Source organism: Primulina eburnea, chromosome 16 (genome assembly GCF_022965805.1).
Source record: "Primulina eburnea isolate SZY01 chromosome 16, ASM2296580v1, whole genome shotgun sequence".
Taxonomy (NCBI): domain Eukaryota; kingdom Viridiplantae; phylum Streptophyta; class Magnoliopsida; order Lamiales; family Gesneriaceae; genus Primulina; species Primulina eburnea.
This window is the reverse complement of record NC_133116.1, coordinates 209,349-232,473: the sequence shown is the minus strand read 5'-3', so window position 1 is coordinate 232,473 and position 23,125 is coordinate 209,349. Positions and strand designations below refer to the sequence as shown.

The window sequence follows — 23,125 nt, the reverse complement described above, 5'->3', positions numbered from 1 at the left end:
GATCTCTACTTCTTGGTTTATGCATTTAAAAAATGACATGACTTGAATAAACAAAACTAAAAACAATTAATTGAATGCAAACGCACGCGTGACTTTCTGTGCTGTGTCCGAAAATATTCAATGGCTAGGCCCAATATATAACGGCCCAAAATCAAACGGAGCCGAAGCAACAGCCCGATGGTCCAAGGGCATTTTTGTAAACTCGTTCCCTTCTATTCTTTACATCACAAACACAAAATGCCGCCCGTTGAATTATTCAAAACAAAATCTATTACCTCGCCGCCAAAAGGCTGCCCGATTGAAAATGGAGAAGATTTGCGTCGCCGTGAGAGTGAGACCTTCATCAAGAGAGGGATCGGGAAATGCCTTTCAGTGGAAAATTGAAAATAATTGCGTCTCTCTGCATGGAGTTCACAACACTCCAATTTCTGGAATGTCATTTGCTTTCGGTGAGCTATTTTACGAACTATGTTGAAGTATTTTGAGTTGGATCTGTCGACTGTTTGAATTATTTTATTCTTTTACGCAGATCATGTATTCGACCAGGATTGCAGCAATGGTACGGTTTATGAGCTTCTGATTAAGAACATTATCCACTCTGCCGTGGAAGGATTCAACGGTAAGCACGTGTCGGTATTATTTATTTATTTTTGGAGTTTTTTTGGTCAAATTGGATAATTACTTGAGACTAATCGCTTAAGGAATACGAAATGCTGAATAAAAGAAAAATGAAAGAATGTTTGTCAAACAAGAAGTCGGTGTCAGTTCAATTAAAATGTTCTGTTTTACTTGGACATTCTTGCTAGTTGAAGCTATGTGAACTAATTTAAGGAAAGTTTTTATCTGAAGAAAAATGCTTGGGATGAAAAATAAAGCCAATCATAGACCCACCTCCTTTTATTGAGTTGTGCCGTGATTTGCTATACTGCATCAAACTTGAAATTTCTTTTTCTTTCAAGTGTGCTTTAAGATATGTTGCTCTAGTTTAAGTTCTTACTGTTATAAAGATAATCGAATTGTATTTAGGAACTGCATTTGCATATGGACAAACAAGTAGTGGGAAGACTTTTACCATGAATGGCACAGAAAATGATCCAGGAATTATCCATAGGGCCGTAAAAGATATTTTTGCTAATATTCAGCAGGTGATAAAAATCAATTTTTTCAAACAACATAATTGTTTCAATCAATTTTTTTCAACAATAAAAATTGTTCCCATTATCTAATGAAATATTATCTTTTGTGTTTTAGACATTTGACAGGGAGTTTCTAATACGAGTTTCCTACATGGAAATTTATAATGAAGATATTATTGACCTTTTTGCGGTGGAGAATCAAAAACTTCAAATTCATGAGAGCTTAGAGGTGATTTATGGATACTAAACATATATCATAACAACTTTTTTTAATACATGAATGTTTTCAATTTTTCTTGTCCTCCAGCGTGGGGTATTTGTTGCAGGGCTTAGGGAGGAAATTGTAAACAGCGTCGATCAAGTTCTTAGTCTTATCCAACTTGGAGAAGGTTTGACTTTGGATCAGAGTGCGATTTAAAGTGAATTGAATTTTGTCCTTTTACTTATCCGAATCCAATATTGTTTATTTTTATTTTTCCAGCTAGTAGGCATTTTGGTGATACTAACATGAATGCCCGCAGTAGCAGATCACACACTATTTTTAGAATGGTATGCATTATGCTCTTGAATTCCCTGATGTTGTGTCTATGAATAGCTACTTGCTGTGTTTGTTTTTTAAATTGAAAGCTTTGTATCTCCCAATTCCCACTTATATCAACTTAAATATTTATCATGAACTAGGTAATTGAGAGCAATCAAAAGGATACCACCTCCAGTAAGGGTTCAAGTTCAGATGATGCTATTCGAGTCTCGGTCTTGGTTTGTGATCCTCAACTAGAACTATTCAAAAGGCATCAACTTTTTTTACCACTTGAGCCAAAACATATCGGTCTACTAAAGTGAATGTTTTCTCTTTATTTCCCTCACTACTGGCTAAATACTACCAATGTACACAAACTAGTGTTACCGATGTTTTAAAAGAAGTTACAATCTTTTTTCAAACTTATTTGGTAAGTTTTTCTAATGTATTGAAAGTAATTTTCACTTATTTTGATCTTCATATCCCATGATATATATCATGATTGTATCTTAATTTTCGGCATTTTTTTTGTCTAATTTTTGCAATGTAGAACTTGGTTGACTTAGCTGGATCTGAAAGAGTTGCTAAAACTCAGGCAGGGGGGGTTCGTCTGAAAGAAGGAAAACACATTAACAAGAGCTTAATGGCTCTTGGTAATGTTATTAACAAACTAAGTGAGGATGGAAAGCTAAGGTAGCCAAAGACGTCTGTCAATAAATATAGTGATAAATGTTTATTAACTCATCTAATTTCACGTGCAGAGGTCACATTCCTTATCGTGACAGCAAGCTTACTCGTATTCTTCAACCTGCTTTAGGTGGTAACGCGAAAACTTCAATAATTTGCACGGTTGCACCAGAACAGGTCTTTAACTGCTTTTTTGTCCTCCCATGTTGCTATTACATCTACTTGATATCAATTTTGCTTGTGGAAAACGACTGTAACCTCTAGGCTCACATAGAAGAAACAAAAGGAACTCTCCAGTTTGCCAGTAGAGCAAAACGGATCATCAATTGTGTTCAAGTGAATGAGGTATGTAAAGATGTCTTGTAAACGTGGTAATATTAATATTTTCAATGGTCTTTTTCCTTCCTTCCTTCCATCATTGAGCTATGGCTCGTCAAAATCGACTGTCAGTTTTTTACTTAAAATAATGGCTTTATTGTTTCAAATTAGTGTTTTCTCATTCCTGCCTATGAAAGATTCTGTCTGACCCTTGCTTGGTGCTATATGGCTGAGAATCGAATATTAGTATACCGGACCCTTTTATATAGTACCCTTTCGGAGGATTGCAGTACCCCGAATTGATTTGGGATCCTTTATTTGAACCAGATGGTATAGCTAATATTTCGTTGATGTATATCAGGTATTGACAGATGCTGCCTTGTTAAAGAGACAAAAACTAGAAATTGAGGAACTAAGGAGGAAACTTCAGGTAGCTTTGATTTTGCTGTATATTCGACTTGGACTGACAATTAAATAATCTCTGTAAAATTATTTTTTTCAGGGATCTCATGCAGGAGTCTTGGAGCAAGAAATTCTGAAACTGAGGAATGATATGCTCAAGGTAACTTTTATGCATTTTTTGGAGTTACAAACATTTTAATATCTTCTCACAATAAAATTCATTGACCGTTTTTCAGTATGAATTGGAGAGGGAAAAGCTGGCTACAGCGTTGGAGGAGGAAAGGCGATCACATAAAGAGCATGATCAGTGCATTAGGGAACAGTACATGAAAATTGACAATCTTAGCAATCTGGCTTCTTTGTCAGACTCGGAAAAAGGTTCTTTCCAGGTGAAACTTTGAGATGCCCTTAAGGTTTTACTTTCAGCACATTTCCTCTCTGTTTTCCCTGCAAAATGAAGTTATTTTTTTTACGCATTGAACCCTTATTAAATTCATTTTTGTGTAGCATTTTAACTTTTTTCTGGGTTTACTCCTTGTTGTTTATCAAGAGCACACCCCAGATCTTCTGGCAGGTGTTCTGATTGCCATTAAATGTGTTCTGATTGCCATTGAATGATTTAATTTGGGAAGCTGCTCCGAAATAATAATTATATGCCACAAACCTATGAAATGTCTTTTGTCATTTTGAACTCATGACATACTCTTGTTCCTTTTCTATTTGTCATTATGAACACATAACAGTCTACTCGTTTTATTTTTCTAGCTTACTTCTATTGATCCCATCATTCGTTAATCTTATTGATTCAAACAAGCGTCTAATAATGGTTACAGAATGATGTCACAATATGCCTTCAAGATGGAAGCATGGATAGTCACAGCATGAGCCAACAAAAAGGTCTTAGTACCCCATGTTATAAAGCAGCTCCCAATCTATTTGTCGCTAAGAGGTCACAATACTTGACGCAATCCGAGTTTAGCCCACTTCCAGATACATGTAGTAATTTTGCTGATGAAGACACATGGATGAAAATGAATAAAGGTTTCATAGTTGACCTTGATTCACTCCACATGACTCCTGCAAGGAAAGTTCAATCATTTCCGTCTAGTGAGGTAATGTATTCATATGCCTGCCTTAATTTCTGATCTCGTTGTCATTGTTCGGTCTGAATTATCGTATCATTTGTTGTCTTTCTGTTATGTAATTGATAAATAAATGTGACTCGAGTGGTTGGCGTGTGTTTGTCCACCAACTTTGCCAATGCTGTGTTTTACTTCTATAAGCTGTCCTGGAAATTGTTGATGGCAGGCTACTGTAATCATCGGTCGACACCTAGTTTATATGTAAGGACACATATTTCTGTCCAGGACATGTGATTGAAGGTCTAATACATATAATAAATAGTATTAAATCTTAAATATTTAGTGAGTTTTCCTATTCCCTAGAGCTTTTCATGAATATGGATTTGGAGAGAGTATATGTAATTCTGTGAAATCATATTTGATTTTGTGAGTTCCAATGCTGATAATGTTTTATAGTTGAAAAAGATGTACCTTTCTGACTCATTTATTTATCAGACTTGGGGAAGATGCTAGTATGTTCTTATATTGGGTATCTGTCACAGGATCTATCGACGGACAATTACAGTCAAGAGATTCAAAATCTCCAAAGACAGCTAAACCTTGTGGTTGAGGAAAGAGATGAATTTAAGGTGCGTTGCTGCAACTGTAAATTTGTCCTAAATCTGTGGAAAGGGCTGTGTAAATGGAATGCACTGAAAATAGCATTCTAATTTGTTCCTATAATTACCTTGATTGTATGTATAATTCATATTCATCTTATGCCTCACTACATGCTTCTCAGAGAAAATATGCTGAACAAGTTTCATTTAATAACCAAGTAACAAGGGAGGTATCTGAACTTCAACGAGAGGTACGGCATATTAGAGAATTTCCACAGAACCTGTGTGAGCTCGTGACGAATTGTAAAGATATTTACAAAGATGTTTTTTCTATTTTACAGGTGATGCCTTCGTAAAATTCTAATATCATTCATTTAATTGTCTACTTCCAGTAAATGGTAATATTTGTCTTTGGCATGATCAGGACTTCATTGCAGATGAGAGATCTGCGGCTGCACAAATGCTATCGACAACAAGTGAAGTTGGCTTGTGCCTATTCTCAAATTTAGAATTTCATCTATCAACATTTGCGGATGGCAAGGGACCATCCCCCACAATTGACTATTTGTCGGTTCAAGAGCAATGCAGTATGCTCTGTAAGAGGTTGAATAGCACAATATCAAAATTGGTAATACCAGATGGATCAACTCTAAAGGATGAACATACAACGGGTTCCCTTATCAGCAGAACAGTCAAGGTAACTTCCTTGGCATCTATATCAAGATTTCTCTAGCCAATTTTCTTAATTTTCTCTATCTTAACAGTTGGATTCTATTTTTTCTCATTTGCTTGCCATCTTTGGTTCAATTGACTTTCAAATTCTCGTCTCTCATATTTTCACGATGGATTTCTTGGTTACCGTTTTCCCTGCATTTCTCTCAACATTTTACAATAGTTAAATACCTTGGGAGAGCAAATTGCTTATTGGAAGGAGGCGGTAGAAAATGAAGTCGCAACAGTCAAACAAAAGTACAATGACTTGGAAAATGAGAGGGATATATGCAACAAGCTTCTTGAGATTTCTGAGGGTAAATATCAGAGCTTGGAAAGGGAGTTCCATCTTCTGAAAGAAGACAAAGAAGCGCTGCTTCAACGAATTTTAAATTTATCTCAAATGCTCGAGCTAGTAACAGGACAAAAGGATAACGCTTTTCAGGATTTGAAAACAGAAGTTCGTAGGAGGAAAAATCTCGAAGAAGAGATCAGATTGTTTAGCATTGCATTTGCAGGTCGACAGCGGTCATTAAATTCTTTCCACGGTGACTTCAAAGCTTTACTTGATACCATGAAGTCTTCATTATCCAAATCTCGTTGATCTTGAAGACATTTAATATTTCGGTATCATGTATAATTTCCATGTTCTAAATTACTTATCATTGTCATATAGCAACATATTTTGTTTATGTTTCTTCTGTATCATAGTTGGAGACCAGAGAAATATTTTGGTGTACGATAGAATGTGATTATGATATGCCCACAGAATTGGAATGTGCAAGTAATTAAAATTGTGGTGATGCGTCTCTTGGTACATGTGAGAGTTGGGGGTGTGTATTTTGGTAGAAAAGATTTTAAAATCCGAAGGTTTGCTGAAGGATTTCTGCTCTTACTACCTACTATTTAATTTTATGCGTGTAAATTCGAAGTACAAATTCAACATTTTATAGGAAAAATATTTGTATTATTTAAATTGTTTCCAGAAAATGGCGACAAAAGCAGAACGCCTGTTTTTTCTGTTTTTGAATGCGATGTAGCTTTCTTGAAGCATGTATCTCTTTTTATTTTATCATTTTCTTTGAAATGTCACTGCACCTGCAGAGACATATGCCTGCATCGAAACTTAATTGTAGGCTATTTGTTTGAATGCTTTTATGTATAAATGAAAGGACCACAGTATTGGCATGGCCAGTGTTGTTTATGTCATGACAAATGCCCCATGTTATTTAACATGGCCTATCCAACCAGCCGAACCCCTTATTTATGAATTGAAATTATCTGCTCAGGGAATGTTTCTACGTAATCACATACTTCAAGTAGCTGAATTTGCCTAAAACAATTCCAAGTATTTAGACAATCTAGCCATGGTGAATGTATCAACAAGTAGCGGTGATTATTTCACGTGTGTATATATTGTATGTAATTTTCTTTTTAGAAAAAACATATGAATTTTATATTTCAAAATATATTAAACCCTTCTGGGTGGTATTAATTACTGCTTACTTGTTTGCCAATAAGCAAAGAAGAATGTCACCCTACCTCAGTTATTATTACCACACCAGATCTTTTTGTTAGATAAAAGATTTATCTAGTAACAACCACAAGACTTTAAATACACTGCAATGATAATTCTCAATCTTGGTGATGGAGACTAAATATAGAACGTGATAGGTTTCAGAAAAGTGGTTTGGCCGTTCCAATAATACAACTGTTTATTTGGCTACCATACATGAAAAGTAGGGTCTAAGTCATTCTCCCATTTTTTGCAGCAAAATACGGGAAATATAGTGTATTTTGTACCTTTCTAATCTTTTTTAGGCTGTCAATTGTTTGTTAAAACAATCTGAATTTGTAATTGATTGATGTTCATTTAAATCTGAATTTGTAGGCTTATAATAAAACCAAATCCAAAACTTAGGGTGGGAAGGATCATCAAGGTGTAAGGACCAAAGTTTATATTTATTGAGAAACATACATTAAAATTTTAAATTAGTCAATTAGTCAATCGACTTTCCACTTATTAACTAGCTCGGTGCTAGATACAACTATATTGGAATGAGTTCATCTGGCTCATGCACCAATTATCATTATCGATTTCACAAAGATCAAAAGTGACAAGTAGTGATAATGAAACTCGTTTGTTCAAATAAAAGTATCCCAAATTTGTGTATCATTCCGGAAAAAAAATTTGTGTATTGATTGGTTAAATATTGGATTATTTTATGCATTTTGTGAACCCTAATAGTATTTCCGGAGCCAACATTGGTCCACAAGAACAAAATGAGAGAGGGCCGATGACAAATAATACGGAGGGACCATTGCAAATTACAAGTAACAGGCAGTGTACGAGCATTTTTAGTAGAGACAAATCCAGCAATGCCATGTACCACCACTATTCATTTTACTTCATCTTTCGTGCACGTATCTATATATCTATTCAATTTTTTTTTATTTAATTTTAATTTTTACTTTTATAAAAACACACGCTTTGGGCAAACACAAATTAAATTCCTTTTAACATACGATTATGTACTATTTGGGATGTCTGGGGGCTGGGCTCAGGAATCTAATGAGGCAACTTAAGAATAGTGAACTACACAAATCTACACGTACGCAATAAAACACATAATTAACGTGGTGAATTTCATAATAGGTTAAAGGCTCTTTTTGATGAATAAATTTTGTACTTCTCGTTATTGAATTTACTAACATGTACCAGACTAATTGGTCGGTCGATAATATAAAAAATAAAAATTCAAAATCAAGAACGATCGAGTATGTACAAATATGTTAATATTTAAGCACCAAAATGTGATATGCTCCAAATTACATCTCTAGGCATTAGAATCTCCAATCCGCTGCCACTGTTCAGATCAAAACTAACAAGAATTCTGTCTTCTCTCATCATTACACCTCTTTGTCCTCAGCAGCGCTTCGAATTTAAAATCCCCTCCGTTTCTTTCATCCAAATCCATCGAACTTAGCTACATCCAAATCTTACCATTTTTGAAACCATGCCAAATTTTCTTTCGGAATTCCTTCAAGAAGAACAAGAGCCATTTTCCTTGGAGCTCTATCTTCTCGAAAGAGGCTGCACCAAAGGTGCACCAAGACTCGGTTCAAGATCCCATTTTCTCAATTCCGACAAAATCTTGAAGAGATATGGCCTAAAGAACAGAAGAAACTTGATACCAAATTGTTCGAATTTTGTGGAGGCTGTATTTAAACAGCTCGGTTCGGTATCAATCAATCTGAAAATTAAGAATTTGAGCAATGGAGATCAAGTTGTTACTGAAGAGAATGCAAGCAGGGATAAGTTGGTTTCGAAAAGTAGCAGAATCTCGTTAAATTCTTCTCCGCGTTGTGTAGAAGAAAGCAGCAAACTTTTCTTGGAAGAAGAGGTGAAGTTACCTCTTACTGATGAGCAAATAGTTTCAGAATGTAATTGTCGTTGTTTTAATGTCAGAAATGTAGGAATATCGATTCACGTGTCGATTTTCATGACACTAACAGGTTGATGCGGATGGTAAGCTGAAATGGAGAAGTGCGGAAGATAACAGGCAGCAACTCAGCCCTGTCTCAGTTCTAGAAGTTGCAGAATCGGATGAAATTTCACCACTTCATTATAGTAAGTTAAATTTTCTTGAAAATGTAAAATAATTTGTACAACAAAGAATCTACCAATATAATTGGCGTTTAATTTCTAAGTGATATAAAATTATTGAACCATGACATCGTTTTTCTCTCACTTATTTGACCAACTTCGAACAGAACAAAGTAATATCAAGATGACAACACAAGCGGAATCCTCAACTTCAGCAACTCCATTCAAATCACAGCAGCCAATAAATTATAGTGCTCAAGTATTGCGACAGATACCGGCCTCGAATCCGTATACCCAGCACATGATAAACAAGAGGGCGTTGCGACAAACAAAACAGCTTTTGATCGATTGTGTGAGAGAAGTAATTGAAAGCTACCGAAAACAAGAGCATGTGAAAAAAATCTTGGGAGCTGAGGAGCTTTGGAAACTTGTTTGTGAAAATGTATGGCTATGGAGTCGAGATTCAATACATGAAAGAAACATAATTCATCTTCTGCATTATGATTTCTTGGCCTCTGCAGAAGAATGGAGTGCTGATTTTGAGGTACAGAAAGAGGGAATTTGGATGGATGTTGGAGATGCTATTTTGGAGGATGTCATTAACGAGATTGTCGTATACTATTGAAGTTCAAAAATTTAGTCATATAGGATGATTTTGGATTTTAAAGCTAACACTCCTTTTATCCGTTTCAAACACTGTAATATAATGTCATTAGCATATCAAGTGTATTTAGAGTGGCAAGATGGAAATCAAATGCATGACGTTGATCGAGAAGTATCCGATAGATTCATTTACTGGTCGGTCATACTCGAGTTTGAAATAGATACGCAAGAAATGAGACGAATCAACGAGCGAATATGGGATTCGTGCATGAATAAGAATAAAAAAATAATAATGTAACGTTTTGAGTTATAAGTATAATTGAATTAAATGTGGACTTTCAAAAAGTTTTGTTTAGTGCATAGTGGGTCCCCACATAGACAAGAAGAAGACAAGGTATCGGATGGGCAGACACACGGACTCCCCGTGAAAGTGTCATAAATGTGATTTTTTATCCCTTATTTCATAACTCCAATCATATTTTCTTAAGAGAAATAACTAAATCCTAAACATCATTTGATTAATACTAATAATAAGTACGTAGTAGAGGAACATCATTGATTTTTCCGTTTTCATACGGCATTTTGATAAATAATATCGCTAGGTATCTTAACCCATCGAGATAGATTCACTTCCAAGTACAATTGTACTTCTAAATTTTGGGCTTAATCTACTATTTCATCTTAACAGACGAATTAAGTGTTGCATTCAAAAGACGTCGACCAATCAGAGCACGAACGTATTCTGTAAACTAGACGCACGCATCTCTATTATCAGTTTATGGAAACAAGAATTCAATGTTGCTATCATGTGATGTGATGTGGGCCTTCTCCGACAATTGTTTTGGATCACCATTTGCTATGATAACTGAAAATTGGTCTTGAATTGTAAACAAACGATTTCTAAGACAGCAGCTACTTGGTGAGGCAGCGACCTAGCCATTTTAGAACATGCAATAACCAAACTCGGGCGTATGTGTCGAATGAAAGGAACTCGAGTCCAGAGAAACTGAGAGCATACCTTCAAAATAAAATTTCATGTCCCGAAGAACAAAATTTATCGGATTGGTGAAAACAGTCTGACGTAAAGAATTACCAATTCCTGCGGTTATAGAGAGAATAAACTACTACGGTGTTCTCAGACAAATGGTCAACCGCTATGTCAAAAACACTGACGCAGACCACATATCTTGAAATAATCCTCCGGAAAAATTTTCTTAAGACATCATAGATATCAATATCACATTATGGTCAGGGGAAGGGAAGGGGCATGTAGAAAGTTGTCAGTGCCGCAAAACACCACGATTTACTTATGTGAACTTATAAATAGATGCATAACAAAATGAAATGGCATTAACTATTGGATCTCCCCATCCTCACCAAGTTCACCATCTTCAAGCTCCTCGTGCCCACCATTTCTTCGATATCCATCATGGTAATCTCTTTTGTGTCTCTTGTGTCTACTTTCACTATCTGATTCAGGGGAATAGTTATGCTGAAAAGAAATGCGCAAACATGTAAATTTTTTGCATCTGGCTTAGTTTAGGATTAAAGAATGAATTAAGTTGACATTGAAATAGGAAAAACAAAAACGAGCACTCAATCACCTTTCTTGACTTTTTACGGTCACTACCATGCCGGCGAGATTTCTTTGTCTCTTCTTTCTCATCCTTGTCAGAACTGGCATCATCAGCTTGGCTCTGATGCCGCTTCCGATGTCTCCGCTCTTTGTCCTTTTCCCTCTTTTTATCATCTCTGTGTCCATGACTTTCAAAAACATCCATATTCTCACTCTCGACTTCATCTTTTCTGGAATAATCCTTCCCCTTGTCCAGTTCTTTCTCACGATCAGCATCTTTGTCTCGGTCTTCTTTGTCTCTCTCTTTTTCTCTCCTCTCTTTATCTTTTCTCTTCTCCTTCTCCTTCTCCTTCTCCTCCCGCTCTTTCTCCTTTTTGGCCTGTAAATGTAGCATAGAAAAAGTAAAATATAGTTGACAATGACAATCCTAAAAAATGAATGCGTGGAAAGCTAAAATCCAGTGGAGTGAATATAAAGAAGCATGCCACTGATCAATACAAAAAGAAATTAACAGGCAAAAAACAATTGTGCTATTTCGGCATAATAAACCATTGTATTCATAAGCACAAAGCATACAAAGAGGCCAAGTACCCTAAAAATGTTCAGCCATATCCGATGGAAGGCCTAACAAACAAGAGTCGGAAGACAAACTAGTTCACAGAAGTCTCTGCTGTATTTGCCAAAATACCCTATTAAATCATTGTAAAAATGGCACCCATAGAATTTGCATAGTCCAAAAATCATGCAAAGCCGGGTGGTATCAAACTGGTGTAATCTATTCTCAGATGTAAAACATACATCCAACAATAAACTGATAAAAACAGGCAAGGATAAATTGCTATTATACATCATGTGAGATAAACAGACTCACAGACCCCCAAAATATCTTAGTTGTTCTAGAAAGTACTACTGAGTTGTTCTATACATAAAACAAATGACAGATCATAGATATTTAGCCACATAAAATAATATATGATATATTTAAATGATGAATCAAGAATTTCATTACCTTTTCCTCTTCTCGCTTGCGTTCCTTCTCCTTAACTTTCTCTTGCAAGCGAGAAACATATTCATCAAATATTTCCATGCAGAAACTTTCTTCTCCCATTGACCTAGAATATATGAAGGTCGGTACAACAAACCAAAAAATTTCAGTACACGTCATATTTGTAGCACATATATTCAAGTTTTTTGAAAACACTGTAATACATGTAATATCCAATAGAAAAAAAGATTTAACCTGTACTCCGAACTGCCCTCGACAAGTTCTTTGCATTCCTCCCAACTTGAAGATGCATTTATTTCCTGATAAAAGCAAAGCCTAGAGCAGATCAGGCAACAGTTCAAAATATTTTGCTGGATAAATTGTAAAACACATAACAAAGCTCTTGTTCCACCCTCAAATTGATTTCACATACCTTAATGGTGCTCAGTTTGTCGGTGAAATCTTTGGCAAGACGTTTCCGTTTCTTAGATTCTTTCTCCTCTTTATCCCTTGCTCTCTCGATTAGGTCTTCAAATATGAGCTGCAATTTCAAATTAATAGCACACTAAACAATTAACCTCAAGTTCCACATGTCATTGCTCAAGTCCATTAACCTTATTAGCATGACTTAAACATGGAGGATTAAAGAAATGGGAAAATTCGAAATCTCCCTAGGGTATAAAATCTGGGCATATCATGCTTATGACAATTTATTCAACCAACAAGCTTATTCTCTTGTACAAGAAATCAGGAATGGTGACTTAATCAGGAATGGTGACTTGGCTGGTGAGAAATGCTTTTGCCCCTGAAACTTTTAAATCTCCCAATTTCTCCAGAAAGGGACAAGAATCTCAAGCAAAAGGAAATGAAAACTATACCTGTAAATTAATGTCAGATATTGAGGGGGAACCTATGCTGTCTTTAATAGAGGACTTCAAAACTTCAAATGTCCATGTTGATGAAATAGTGATCTGAGAAAATGCATAAGAAACAATTTAGTTTCAGAAACAGAAAACCAAATAGATCATGGGATGAAAGAGATAATAAGTTAAGAATCCTACCTTTTCCAGCTTCAACATGTCCTTTATGCGAACTTTGTCTTCATCAAACTGCATAATACAAAAATTGTTAGCAGCACACGAGAAGTCATTGGCCAAATGAACCTCAACATAACAATAAAGAATTACATAAAAGAATATGAATAACTAAGAGATGCAAAACAGTGTTTTCAAGCATTTCTCATATCGACTCTATCAGTAAAAACTTTCAGTACACAAAGTAATATCTTACTTGAAATGCTGGCTACGTAATTGATATATTATCATTCAGACAACACCACAAACAGATGAGGTCGAGCAGAATGATAATGAAAGCACACACTTAAGAGATGAAGCACTACCAAAATAAATAAAATAACGTTATAAAAAGATTTAAAAATTGAGCCTATCATGATGCTAAGAAGTATGGGCCTAAATTACCAAGTACATGACTATAGTCAGGTGGCATAATCAACCAACTTAAAAACATGGCATGCAAAGCAAGAATTGGCATGATGGTCATCAGGAAGTATCTAAATTGAAACTTGAATATGACAAAATGCACCATATATGATGATTAGTGATTACACGATACAAATATTTCCTAAAAAGCTCAGGGTTAAGTCCAAATAAAAAGTAAAAGGAATTCCAAGATATCAGGAATTGCCAACACACAGCCCTCATTTGATTCATGATATACAAACGTCACTTGTACTGGTAAATAGTGCCAACATCAAATAACAATAAAATATGGAGGCAATGCCGACGACCTAAGGCAGATAATTTGATTTTGCTTTCATAATAAAATCATATCAATATTACTTGGACACAATGGTGCAAATTTAAACCTCCGACCTCTACGAACCAAGGCCTCAGCCTTAATCATACAGCTAGGTCTCATTGTCAAACCTTAAGGATCAAATTACCTTTTTCTCCAATTCTTCAGCAACATCCTCAAACAAATCTTTGGGGGTGGAACCCGAAGTATTTGCGGCAACAGCCTCATATGGCACAGAATCCTTGACCTGAAAATCAAAGCACCAAAAATAGGAAAAGCACAATCGAGGAAAAATCAATTATAAAAAACAAGGAGCAATTGACACTTAGCAAACAGAGAAATTCTTCTTCAAAGGAAAAGAAAAGAGTGACACCTTCTGACAGTAATCTCTCCAGTGAGTTTTAGCCGTGAAAGTTCCAACAGCAACATGTTCTTCCATCATCTTGCGAAATGCATCACGGTTTTTACGTTCAGCTCGTTTTAATTGTTCCTGAATGTAAAAAAATCTCAGTGACAATCAAGAAAACAATACGATTGTGATGTAATTACCAAATAAGTTTGATTACAAGAACACCTTTTGTCTCTTCTTCTGCTCATCCTCCTCCTTCTCCAAGTCACGGATATAATCCTGAAGTAACAGAATATATAAAAGTCAAGCAACAAAACATGATCATCCTTGAACTGGTTTGACCTTTAAAGTTGGAATAATCTGAACCCAAATTACTTGACCCAAGGTTTATATGATGTGAAAAAGAAGGAAACCAAAAGAACTGATAATCTTGTGTGGGTAGCTGAGGACGTTCATCAATGGAAGTTCACCTGAAAAATATCCAGCCGATCTATTTTATCAAGGCGTGTGCATTTTTCATCATCTTCCAGGAGATCCTGAACTTTGCGCCACTGGCTATCCACCTACATAGTGCGAACGAGTCAATCAAAATTGCATAGCAGAAAAAGGAGCTAGAAGGCATTATACCTTTATAAAGCTGCATGCTTCTAGAAACTGCCGAAATTCCAACCTACTTTGCCGATACTCCTCTTGAGCCTTTGCTCTTTCCTGAACAGCACAAAAGACAGCAGAGATGTGAAAACTAAGAATATTTCAGATCATATGTCACGTCTACGACAGCAAATAAGGACACAAAACAAGTGTCGACCTTTTTATGAAGATCAACCAAGTAGTTTCTAAAGATATCCTCACGTTCAGAATCCTTCTCAACAGCCTTGAACCGTTTATCATCCTCAAACATTGTCACTGCTTTGCTGGTGAATGCCCAAGATGTTTCATTAGAAAATCTAGCCTGGTATTTAATTAAAAAGAGAGTTGGCAATCAACCTCCATCGTGTGGATGATGTGAGTTCTTCTGATTCCTAACAGGAAAACATTACAATCAGCTTTCATTCAAGGCATATAGCAAAAGAAGAATCAAACCAAAACATTTAATCGCCAGCAGTACAACAACCAAAAGTAAAAAACTAAAGCAAAGTAGCAGTACAAAACAAAAAAGCTGTCCACAGCACGTATATGAGGCACAGAAAAAAAATGGCGGTATAAGTAAAACAAAGCAAAGTAAGAGATAGACGGAGAGAGAAGACTTGATATTGAAAGAAGCCTGATGCTTACTTCCAGCATCTTCATGAACTCCTCCTTTGCTTTTCTCTGCCTGAGACGCCTCTCTTCAGCTTCCACCTTTTTCCTTTGCATCAAGTACTGCGACGTAAATAAGAAGGATAAAAGAACAAATCAAAGCCATTGTTACTCAGAAAAGATGAAAAGTAATATCTGAAAAAAAAAATGTACATACATACATATATATATATATATGTATATGACAATATATATATATGACACTAAATTAACCAAATATTGTAGAAAATAATCACCTCATTAAATGCTTGTTTGCGTTCACCAAGGGTTTTCAAAGCACTATACCGTTTGTCGTTGATTATTACTCGCATAGCCTGATGTGACATGACTCATCATCATTCAGCATCTCAAAGACAAAAATAAAAGATCGGATGAATACGCACCTGGTCCCAATTCCAATCAGCCTCGACATTTGCAGACTCTAAGAGTGATTTAAATACATTCTTCGCCTCCTGAACAAAAGTAATGAGATTAATACATTCTTCCCTTACATTAAAACAAGAAACAAAGCATCTCAAAGTTTGCACCTGCTTGTTAGCATATATTAAAGGTTCCTCATCTTCTGTTTTCTCTTCCACTGATGTGACATTTATCTTTCCTGCAACAGCCATCCCTCGCTTTGCCTCCTGAAATAACTGAAATTCCATCACTTCAAAATAAATTTTGATCGTTTGCATCCCATCCAACAAAAAGTCTCTTAATGTCCTTTTTTTAACTGAAGACAGTTTCAGAAAGTTTTAAAGAGTAGAATAAAATCACAAGAAACAAAACTTTGGTCACCATACAAGTGTTTCAGCTGAATAAAATGATAAACCAAAGAAATGTTTGAGATGAATGAAATAGCATACGCAAAGTAAAGTTTGAAGACATATTTGAGCTGAAAAGTAATATGAACGGTTAAAAATTTCGGACATGGCCAATACTGGATGAACTGCTGAATTGTAAAATGAACACTTGACAAGCTAGCATACCTCAATATCCTGGACAGAAGCTCCATCTAATGAACTAGAGACAACATGGGATGATGGATTCTCCGTGCTCGCACTAAATCATTTTCATGGAGGAATCAATCAAAAAATAAATATAACACAATTAAAAGTAAACAATTGAAGAGTTCCATACGTTGGTGTTGAATTGGCATTTGACAATATAATTGGAACGCCAGAACTTCCAGGAACTTCAGAAGGGGATATATTAACATTATCTCCCATTGACATCCCAATCGCACTCGTGGGAGAAGTTTTTATGGCAGGAATACCTAGTGGTTCAGAAATTAAGGGAGATGACGTATTAGCATCTGAGCCAATGGGTGCAGCAACAACTGGAGTAGGTGCAGCAACAACTGGAGCAGGTGGCGTAGTGGAATTGGACAAATTGACTGCAGCAGGAGGTTGTTCAGTATTCGGTTCTGAATGAGCTCTTTGGGCCACGGTCATTTCAGCCTGTTCACGAGCCAACTGGAAGCAGAAGCGCAAGAGTTAGTGCAAGGAAAGGAAAGGAAAGGAAAAATACTCCTAAATGAGATTTCTCTTCCAACAAACCTTCAACTCATCAGGAATGGTCCATTTAGATTGCTTTGTTTCCTTGTTGTAATAATACCTGAGGAAGTCGAATTGGGTCAACATTCTATATCAATATATTATGACATACGGATTAAATAATATCTCAGGGACGTTCCAGAGGATACATTTAACAAATTATAAAGGATTCCAAGCAAACTCACTTTCGACCCTCGGGAGTAGTGAATTCTTTCCAGACAGTTAATGAATCAGCTCTCTGTTCAAAGCACAAGTTCTCTATTAGATGAGTTAATTACAACTTTTCAAGGTAGAAAAACACAACTATGTTCTACGATCATGTCAAATTTATACACACAGAAAATGTTAGAACCCCAATGTAATAAAAAATGCTAGAATGTAAGTAATGAATGTATCATTAAATAATGGAAGGAAAAAGATAAAGACTAGCCATTCCAAAAAAATTGATAAGGCGATAAAGTTAGAATGCAGTACACAAGGCTGTCCAAGAGCTCATAAGAACAAAAAGTTGCTCCCATATGTCAGGTAGACAGCAAAAATGAGCCATACTAGATAACCGAGACAACAATAATACAAAGTACAAGCGGAAGCAAAATTTCAGTAGCCTCTTCAACTGGCTTATGCCTAATTGATAAAAAAATGTTACCAATTGGAATTAATGTTTAATAAGTGACAAAATATATACTCTCTCCTCTCCACATCCCTATTCTCTGAGAAATAATATGAAATTCTTTATCTTTCTATCATAGAAAATTGTTAGTTGTCTATGGCAATCCAGAACTTAACTGGCAAAATCAGCTTAGCAAGTTTGATCGACACACACAATCCCACTACAGTTAGGATTTTGAAATAAAGTGTCCTAGAAGTTTATTCAATTTTTTTTGGATCAAGTTGCTTTCCTAGTTTTCTTACGCTTATGAGAGCATAGGAAGGTAATCCTGTCAAAGAACTTATAGATACTTAGAATTCAGTCGTACATATGTCAGTCTCCATACACTCAAGAATTTCTGCTAATTTTCTTCTCAACTTCTGCCCAAAACAAGCCCTGTTTTCTGCATTCTTTACCAGCCTACTGCCTGAGGCAGATTCTCTCTCATTCCTGTCAAGTGGTAGCCAGATTACATAGCCTGGTAATCTCATCCATGAACCTTTCTAAATAATTATTTAAGCGATGTGTTCATAGAAAACCATAAAAGGTATCAAATTTGACGGGTAGATCCAAATAAAAAAATGAAACCGGAAGAAAAACAGGATTGCAACAAAATTATTTACAATGAAACTGCAAGCAGTCGAAGCAGGTGAATATTCAGTATCATTACTTTCCATCCAGATGTCATGTACCATTTCATACTGGCAACAATGAGATTAAGAATCTGTGCCTGTAGAACTCTTAGAGAACCACCAAAATGAAAAGAGAGAGACCAAATACCAATAAACTATTATGAAACAGCAAGGTAAATAAAACACCATACATATATTCCACACTCAAACCTTTATGAAACATCAAGTAAATACGGAATTAACTAATGAATTGTAAAAATTGCATGTCAAACCAGACATAAATTAGGAAAGTGAAAAGTACCCATAACTCAGGTGAATTACGGCTAAAATATTCGCTAACCGAAAAAGACCCACATGAGAACAAACAACTTAAATTAAATATAAGCTTACAATCCCCAACCCCACACAAATTGATGTACTAAAGCGAGACAACAACATTTAGTGATTATTTCATAAAAATTTAAATCCCACATTACATGTGAAATGTAAATAGCAAATTGGCCTGCCTCGAGAAAGTGAAAGCTCCTTCAAAGTGAGGATAAAGAGCAGTCGCTAAGTTGTTATATTCTCCTGACTTGCCATGACATCTAGAAACCAGTGGAAGGACATGCAAAGAAAATGAGAATATGCATAAAACAGAGTCGACAGTTTTTTAATAACCGCAGAATAGGATAGTATTGCACATTTTAAGAGCGGTATAAAATATATGCCTCAAAATAAACAAGTGATCCTCAACACTTGAGAATATCATGTCGAGAAAATAACACACCTCCAGAGGAGACATCAACTCGAGAGGCTTCTCCCAGCAGGACTGCTTGGTGATCTTGTTGTAGTAATATCTGAAAGAAAAAGTATTGTTATAAAATTTGTGACCACACAATTGGGGTTTAGAATTACAGAAAACACAACAATGTCATAGTGTTGAAAATAACGAATGACGCTAAGGAAAAAAATCAAACTCTCAGTGTACAAGTATAAATTCATTAACCAGTAGTTTAATTTTATCTTCCACTGACAAAAGGAAGTAGATCAAGCCATATCTGCATTCAAAATTCCAGTTGGCGTTGCAATATGAATTAACAGGCGATTAATAAGATTGCAAAATCAAATCAATTCTATGATTTACCTTCGACCATCAGCAGCTTCGTATTCTTGCCAATCAGAACCAATCTGCTGAGAAGAACTGGAGCCACTAATAGCCTGCGGTCAAGGCGAGTAAAGAATTAACAAAGGAAATGCAAAATGACTATGACATAGAATGGAGAAGTAGTGCCAAGTGCCAACCGCATTTTGAAATCTAAACATCAACAAATATCATGAACATAACCCTTAGCAGATTTTGACAAGAATGTATGACAACCCAGTGTCAGCAGTTTCAAGTAAAAATAAAAATACACATGAATTCTTAGCGCAAAAACAAATATAAATATTAATACAATAAAACTATCCATTTCCTAAAAAATTCACATGAAACATCATACAGAAGGAAAAGTCAACGATAAGATCCTCCCTGAGAATATTTAGTCTCCAGATTTCTATGAACAGAGCAACAATGACCACAAACACAATCACACAAACTTCAGGTAAAATGAAACAAGGAAAGAAAAAAAAAGAACAATATTCAAGCTGCGGGTAGCTCTTGAGTAAATTTCTTCACATACTCGATAAAGTTCCCAGAGTTTGCAGCCATTACACCAAAGTGAACATCTAATAATGCAAATCATTCTAATAAACTGGTATATTTCAAGAATTCTGGAGCCATGGACAACATTTCCAGGTTTTTTTTTATAAAATCTAACATTAGCAGTGTCGACAATGGCATCAACTTTTCAACTGCAGTAATCTTGTAGCAGGTACTTCCAATCTTGTTCTGTCTTCTTCGTAGAACACGACTTCAATAATCAATGATCCGGTAGAGCTAAATCAAATTGTCCGCATTATGTTATTGTACAACTATCAAATGCAAGGTAAACTTTTGTCTAGCCACACTTGTTTATGATTTTTCTGCATAAAGCAGGAAATTGCATGCATAAGCAGCTATTCATCCCCTTCCAAGATATCTGATACAGGTAAAAGTTGCAACTGTCCCATGCCTTGACTCCAGTAAAACATTCAAACAAGACATTAAACTAAAATATTCTTCTGGTCAATAAAATTGCATAAACAAAAAACTAGTGCATTTAGTTGGTAAAACGAAAATTGGATGGTCACTTTTCAGAAGCGTGCTAGTTATTGAATGATTCATCAACCGCGTTTTAAAATCAAATCCATTAAGCAGACTACAGACATTTTTACCTGTGTAAGGTTCATGTTGAAGTAGCCAAATCACAAAAAAGAAGCGCGGGAAAAAGTAGTATAATAATTAAAATAGTCTCATGCACACGGAAGTGATAAGTGAAAGAGAAATGAATGAAAAACTTGAGCAGCACATTCTTCTAAAAAATAAGTACAACAATAAAATTTGATTAATGTTTCAGAATCCATTGACCTTATTATTAATAAAAAAAAGTATCTGCCCTACAAGAAGTTAAATATGAGAGAGAAACAAGAAAAGAGCAACTACCGTGATTGGGGCACCAATAGCCGAGGCTTGCTGGCTACCTTGCTGCAACGGTGCAACAAGAGGCATGTTCTGACTTGAGTGCAACCATGGTTGTCCAGCAGAAGAACCAACAGGTGCGGTGATTTGGGATGAAGGTTGGAACTGGGACGGCGCGTTAATGATGTTTTGTGACAAGCCAAAAGAAGATGGTGCAAACTGAAAGGGAGGAAAGGACGATAAAATATGTTGTTCTTGACAGCATGAGCGGAAGAATTATCTGCCAATTTTCTTACAGTGTAGGATGATGAAAATGAGATTCCATGGCTGTGAGCAGTAGCCTGAGGCTGTGGCATGCCTGATGTGATAGGCATATTAGTTTGAGCATATGAAGATGGCGTCGCATGTCCAAGCTGACCGCTCCGTGGCAGAAACTGTTGGGTTGGCTGAGAATAAGGAGGCGGATGATTTTGACCATGAGGGACACCAATATTTTGTTCTTGTCCTACAGGATGAAATTGCTGAGTAGCCGATGCAGGAATAAATGGCGGTAGTTGTGGTGCCGGTGCAGCTGGACGGAACTGTAGCAAGAAAAAAGTATGTCTGTGATGCACTTTGTGGGAGTTTATCACTCCCAGCAGACGATGACGCGAGAAAAAATCAATCAATTTACATACTTGCATAGCATAGGGAGAAGCAAAACCCGGAGAGTTCATGGATCCAGATGCCGGAGGTGGCCAGAGTGACTTACGAAAACAAATGCATCAAAAGATATTAGAACCTCAAATTTTAATTTAAATCTTAAATTCTGCTATAAAAGAAAAAAGAAAACCAACTAAAAAAAAAAATCAAATTCATAATCTAACCGAGAGTACACACTAGGCACTACAATATTGATGCCACACTGTATTGTCAATTTTTAGATACCTCAATCAACATGGAAGAATTGTAACACCAATTATATTCTTGGTTACTCAAATTCCAAATTGTTTCCCTCAATATTATTAGTCCTCGTATGAATCAGATACCAAAGTCAATAATTCACTGTCGTACCAAGCTGCCATATATCTGACCAAATTACATTTTCCCCATTTCTTCTATGTCAAATCCATGAGAAATTCCTCAAAACCAAAAAACAGGATCTTATAGTCCAATATCGGATAAAGTGCACATGTTAAAAAGAAACTCTACCTGAGAACCAGATGAGGGAGGGTTACTTGCCATGCCTGTAACAAGAACCAAGAAGGGCCCAGAAAACCTGCGAAAGATAACACTGATTCAGCCTCGTAACCATCCAATAGAAAAAGAGGGGAAAACAAATAAAGAACTCCACAACACATGAAACTATTCATAATCATAGCCTCAAAGGGTTGCGATTCGAACTATCATCGAAGCAATTAGAAAATTAATTATTAAATTTAAATAAAATTTAAATAGTGCACTGATGTAGAAAAACCATGGGGGTGCATACGATGAGATAGAGACACAAATTGGAAAATTTCAATGTCCAACAGGACAAGCGAGCAGTTTGCTTCGGAAATTACCAGCGATATACCAGAGAAAGGAATCACCGCAAATATCGCTAGAATTTCAAGAAAAATGGGCTGTTGTGTAAAATTATCGTAAACCCTAGAGGGTCGATTTCGCTGTCACGGAAATGCTGGCTGATTATAGTGATATATTGATTGGAATACAGGATGAATTGGGCCGCCGGTGCGGATTGGAATTCGGGCCTTTTTCTGACCCGCATAACAATCACCTTCTACTACAACATAGATTATTATTATTATTCTTACAGCAAAAAATTATGTGAGACGATTTCATTAATCGTATTTTGTGATACAGATTTTTTATTTGAGTCATTCAGGAAAAAGTATTAATTTTTATGCTAATAGTATTATTTTTTATTGTGAATATCGGTAGAGTTCACCCGTTACACAGATAAAGATTTGTGAGACAGCCTCACGAGACATGTACTCTATCCCTACAATGTCCTTGTTTAGAAAACCACTTTCAATATTTTTTTGTTCAATTTTTTAAACACTTATGGCATCTAATTAATAAAAATATATATTAAT

At 35.8% G+C, this 23,125-nt stretch overlaps 3 protein-coding genes across 5 annotated transcripts; 2 read left to right on the top strand and 1 right to left on the bottom strand.

Annotated features, from left to right (window-relative positions):
- The first annotated feature begins 243 nt into the window (after nucleotides 1-243).
- On the top strand, nucleotides 244-6,421 carry LOC140816185 (kinesin-like protein KIN-7N). Its single transcript, XM_073175274.1, has 18 exons — nucleotides 244-449; nucleotides 530-619; nucleotides 1,027-1,145; nucleotides 1,252-1,365; nucleotides 1,444-1,525; nucleotides 1,618-1,685; nucleotides 1,818-1,895; nucleotides 2,207-2,349; nucleotides 2,418-2,520; nucleotides 2,608-2,688; nucleotides 3,023-3,091; nucleotides 3,164-3,223; nucleotides 3,300-3,452; nucleotides 3,897-4,175; nucleotides 4,688-4,774; nucleotides 4,927-5,085; nucleotides 5,169-5,441; nucleotides 5,640-6,421. The coding sequence occupies exons 1-18, from the start codon at nucleotides 305-307 to the stop codon at nucleotides 6,057-6,059; spliced, it is 2,523 nt and encodes an 840-aa protein (XP_073031375.1). The 5' UTR covers nucleotides 244-304; the 3' UTR covers nucleotides 6,060-6,421.
- Nucleotides 6,422-8,280: 1,859 nt separating this feature from the next.
- LOC140816756 (uncharacterized) lies at nucleotides 8,281-9,836 on the top strand. The gene is made up of 3 exons (XM_073176182.1): nucleotides 8,281-8,859; nucleotides 8,972-9,086; nucleotides 9,230-9,836. Exons 1-3 carry the CDS (start codon nucleotides 8,473-8,475, stop codon nucleotides 9,685-9,687), a joined length of 960 nt encoding a protein of 319 aa, XP_073032283.1. The 5' UTR covers nucleotides 8,281-8,472; the 3' UTR covers nucleotides 9,688-9,836.
- A 990-nt stretch (nucleotides 9,837-10,826) lies between these two features.
- On the bottom strand, nucleotides 10,827-22,737 carry LOC140816858 (pre-mRNA-processing protein 40A). 3 transcript variants are annotated; one of them, XM_073176338.1, is made up of 29 exons: nucleotides 22,592-22,737; nucleotides 22,239-22,305; nucleotides 21,725-21,793; nucleotides 21,344-21,628; nucleotides 21,072-21,266; nucleotides 19,635-19,708; nucleotides 19,278-19,347; nucleotides 17,413-17,465; nucleotides 17,231-17,288; nucleotides 16,812-17,146; nucleotides 16,661-16,733; nucleotides 16,217-16,324; nucleotides 16,073-16,141; nucleotides 15,926-16,003; nucleotides 15,666-15,752; nucleotides 15,378-15,412; nucleotides 15,199-15,304; nucleotides 15,018-15,098; nucleotides 14,861-14,953; nucleotides 14,616-14,669; nucleotides 14,415-14,531; nucleotides 14,190-14,288; nucleotides 13,288-13,335; nucleotides 13,105-13,197; nucleotides 12,660-12,767; nucleotides 12,482-12,546; nucleotides 12,251-12,353; nucleotides 11,270-11,620; nucleotides 10,827-11,157 (listed from the first exon to the last, which is right to left on the bottom strand). In XM_073176338.1, the coding sequence occupies exons 2-29, from the start codon at nucleotides 22,269-22,271 to the stop codon at nucleotides 11,020-11,022; spliced, it is 3,078 nt and encodes a 1,025-aa protein (XP_073032439.1). In that variant the 5' UTR covers nucleotides 22,272-22,305; nucleotides 22,592-22,737; the 3' UTR covers nucleotides 10,827-11,019. The 3 variants fall into 3 exon arrangements, with proteins under 3 accessions (XP_073032439.1, XP_073032441.1, XP_073032440.1); XM_073176340.1 differs by having other exon boundaries at nucleotides 16,217-16,315; XM_073176339.1 differs by having other exon boundaries at nucleotides 22,519-22,694.
- Between the last annotated feature and the right edge of the window lie 388 nt (nucleotides 22,738-23,125).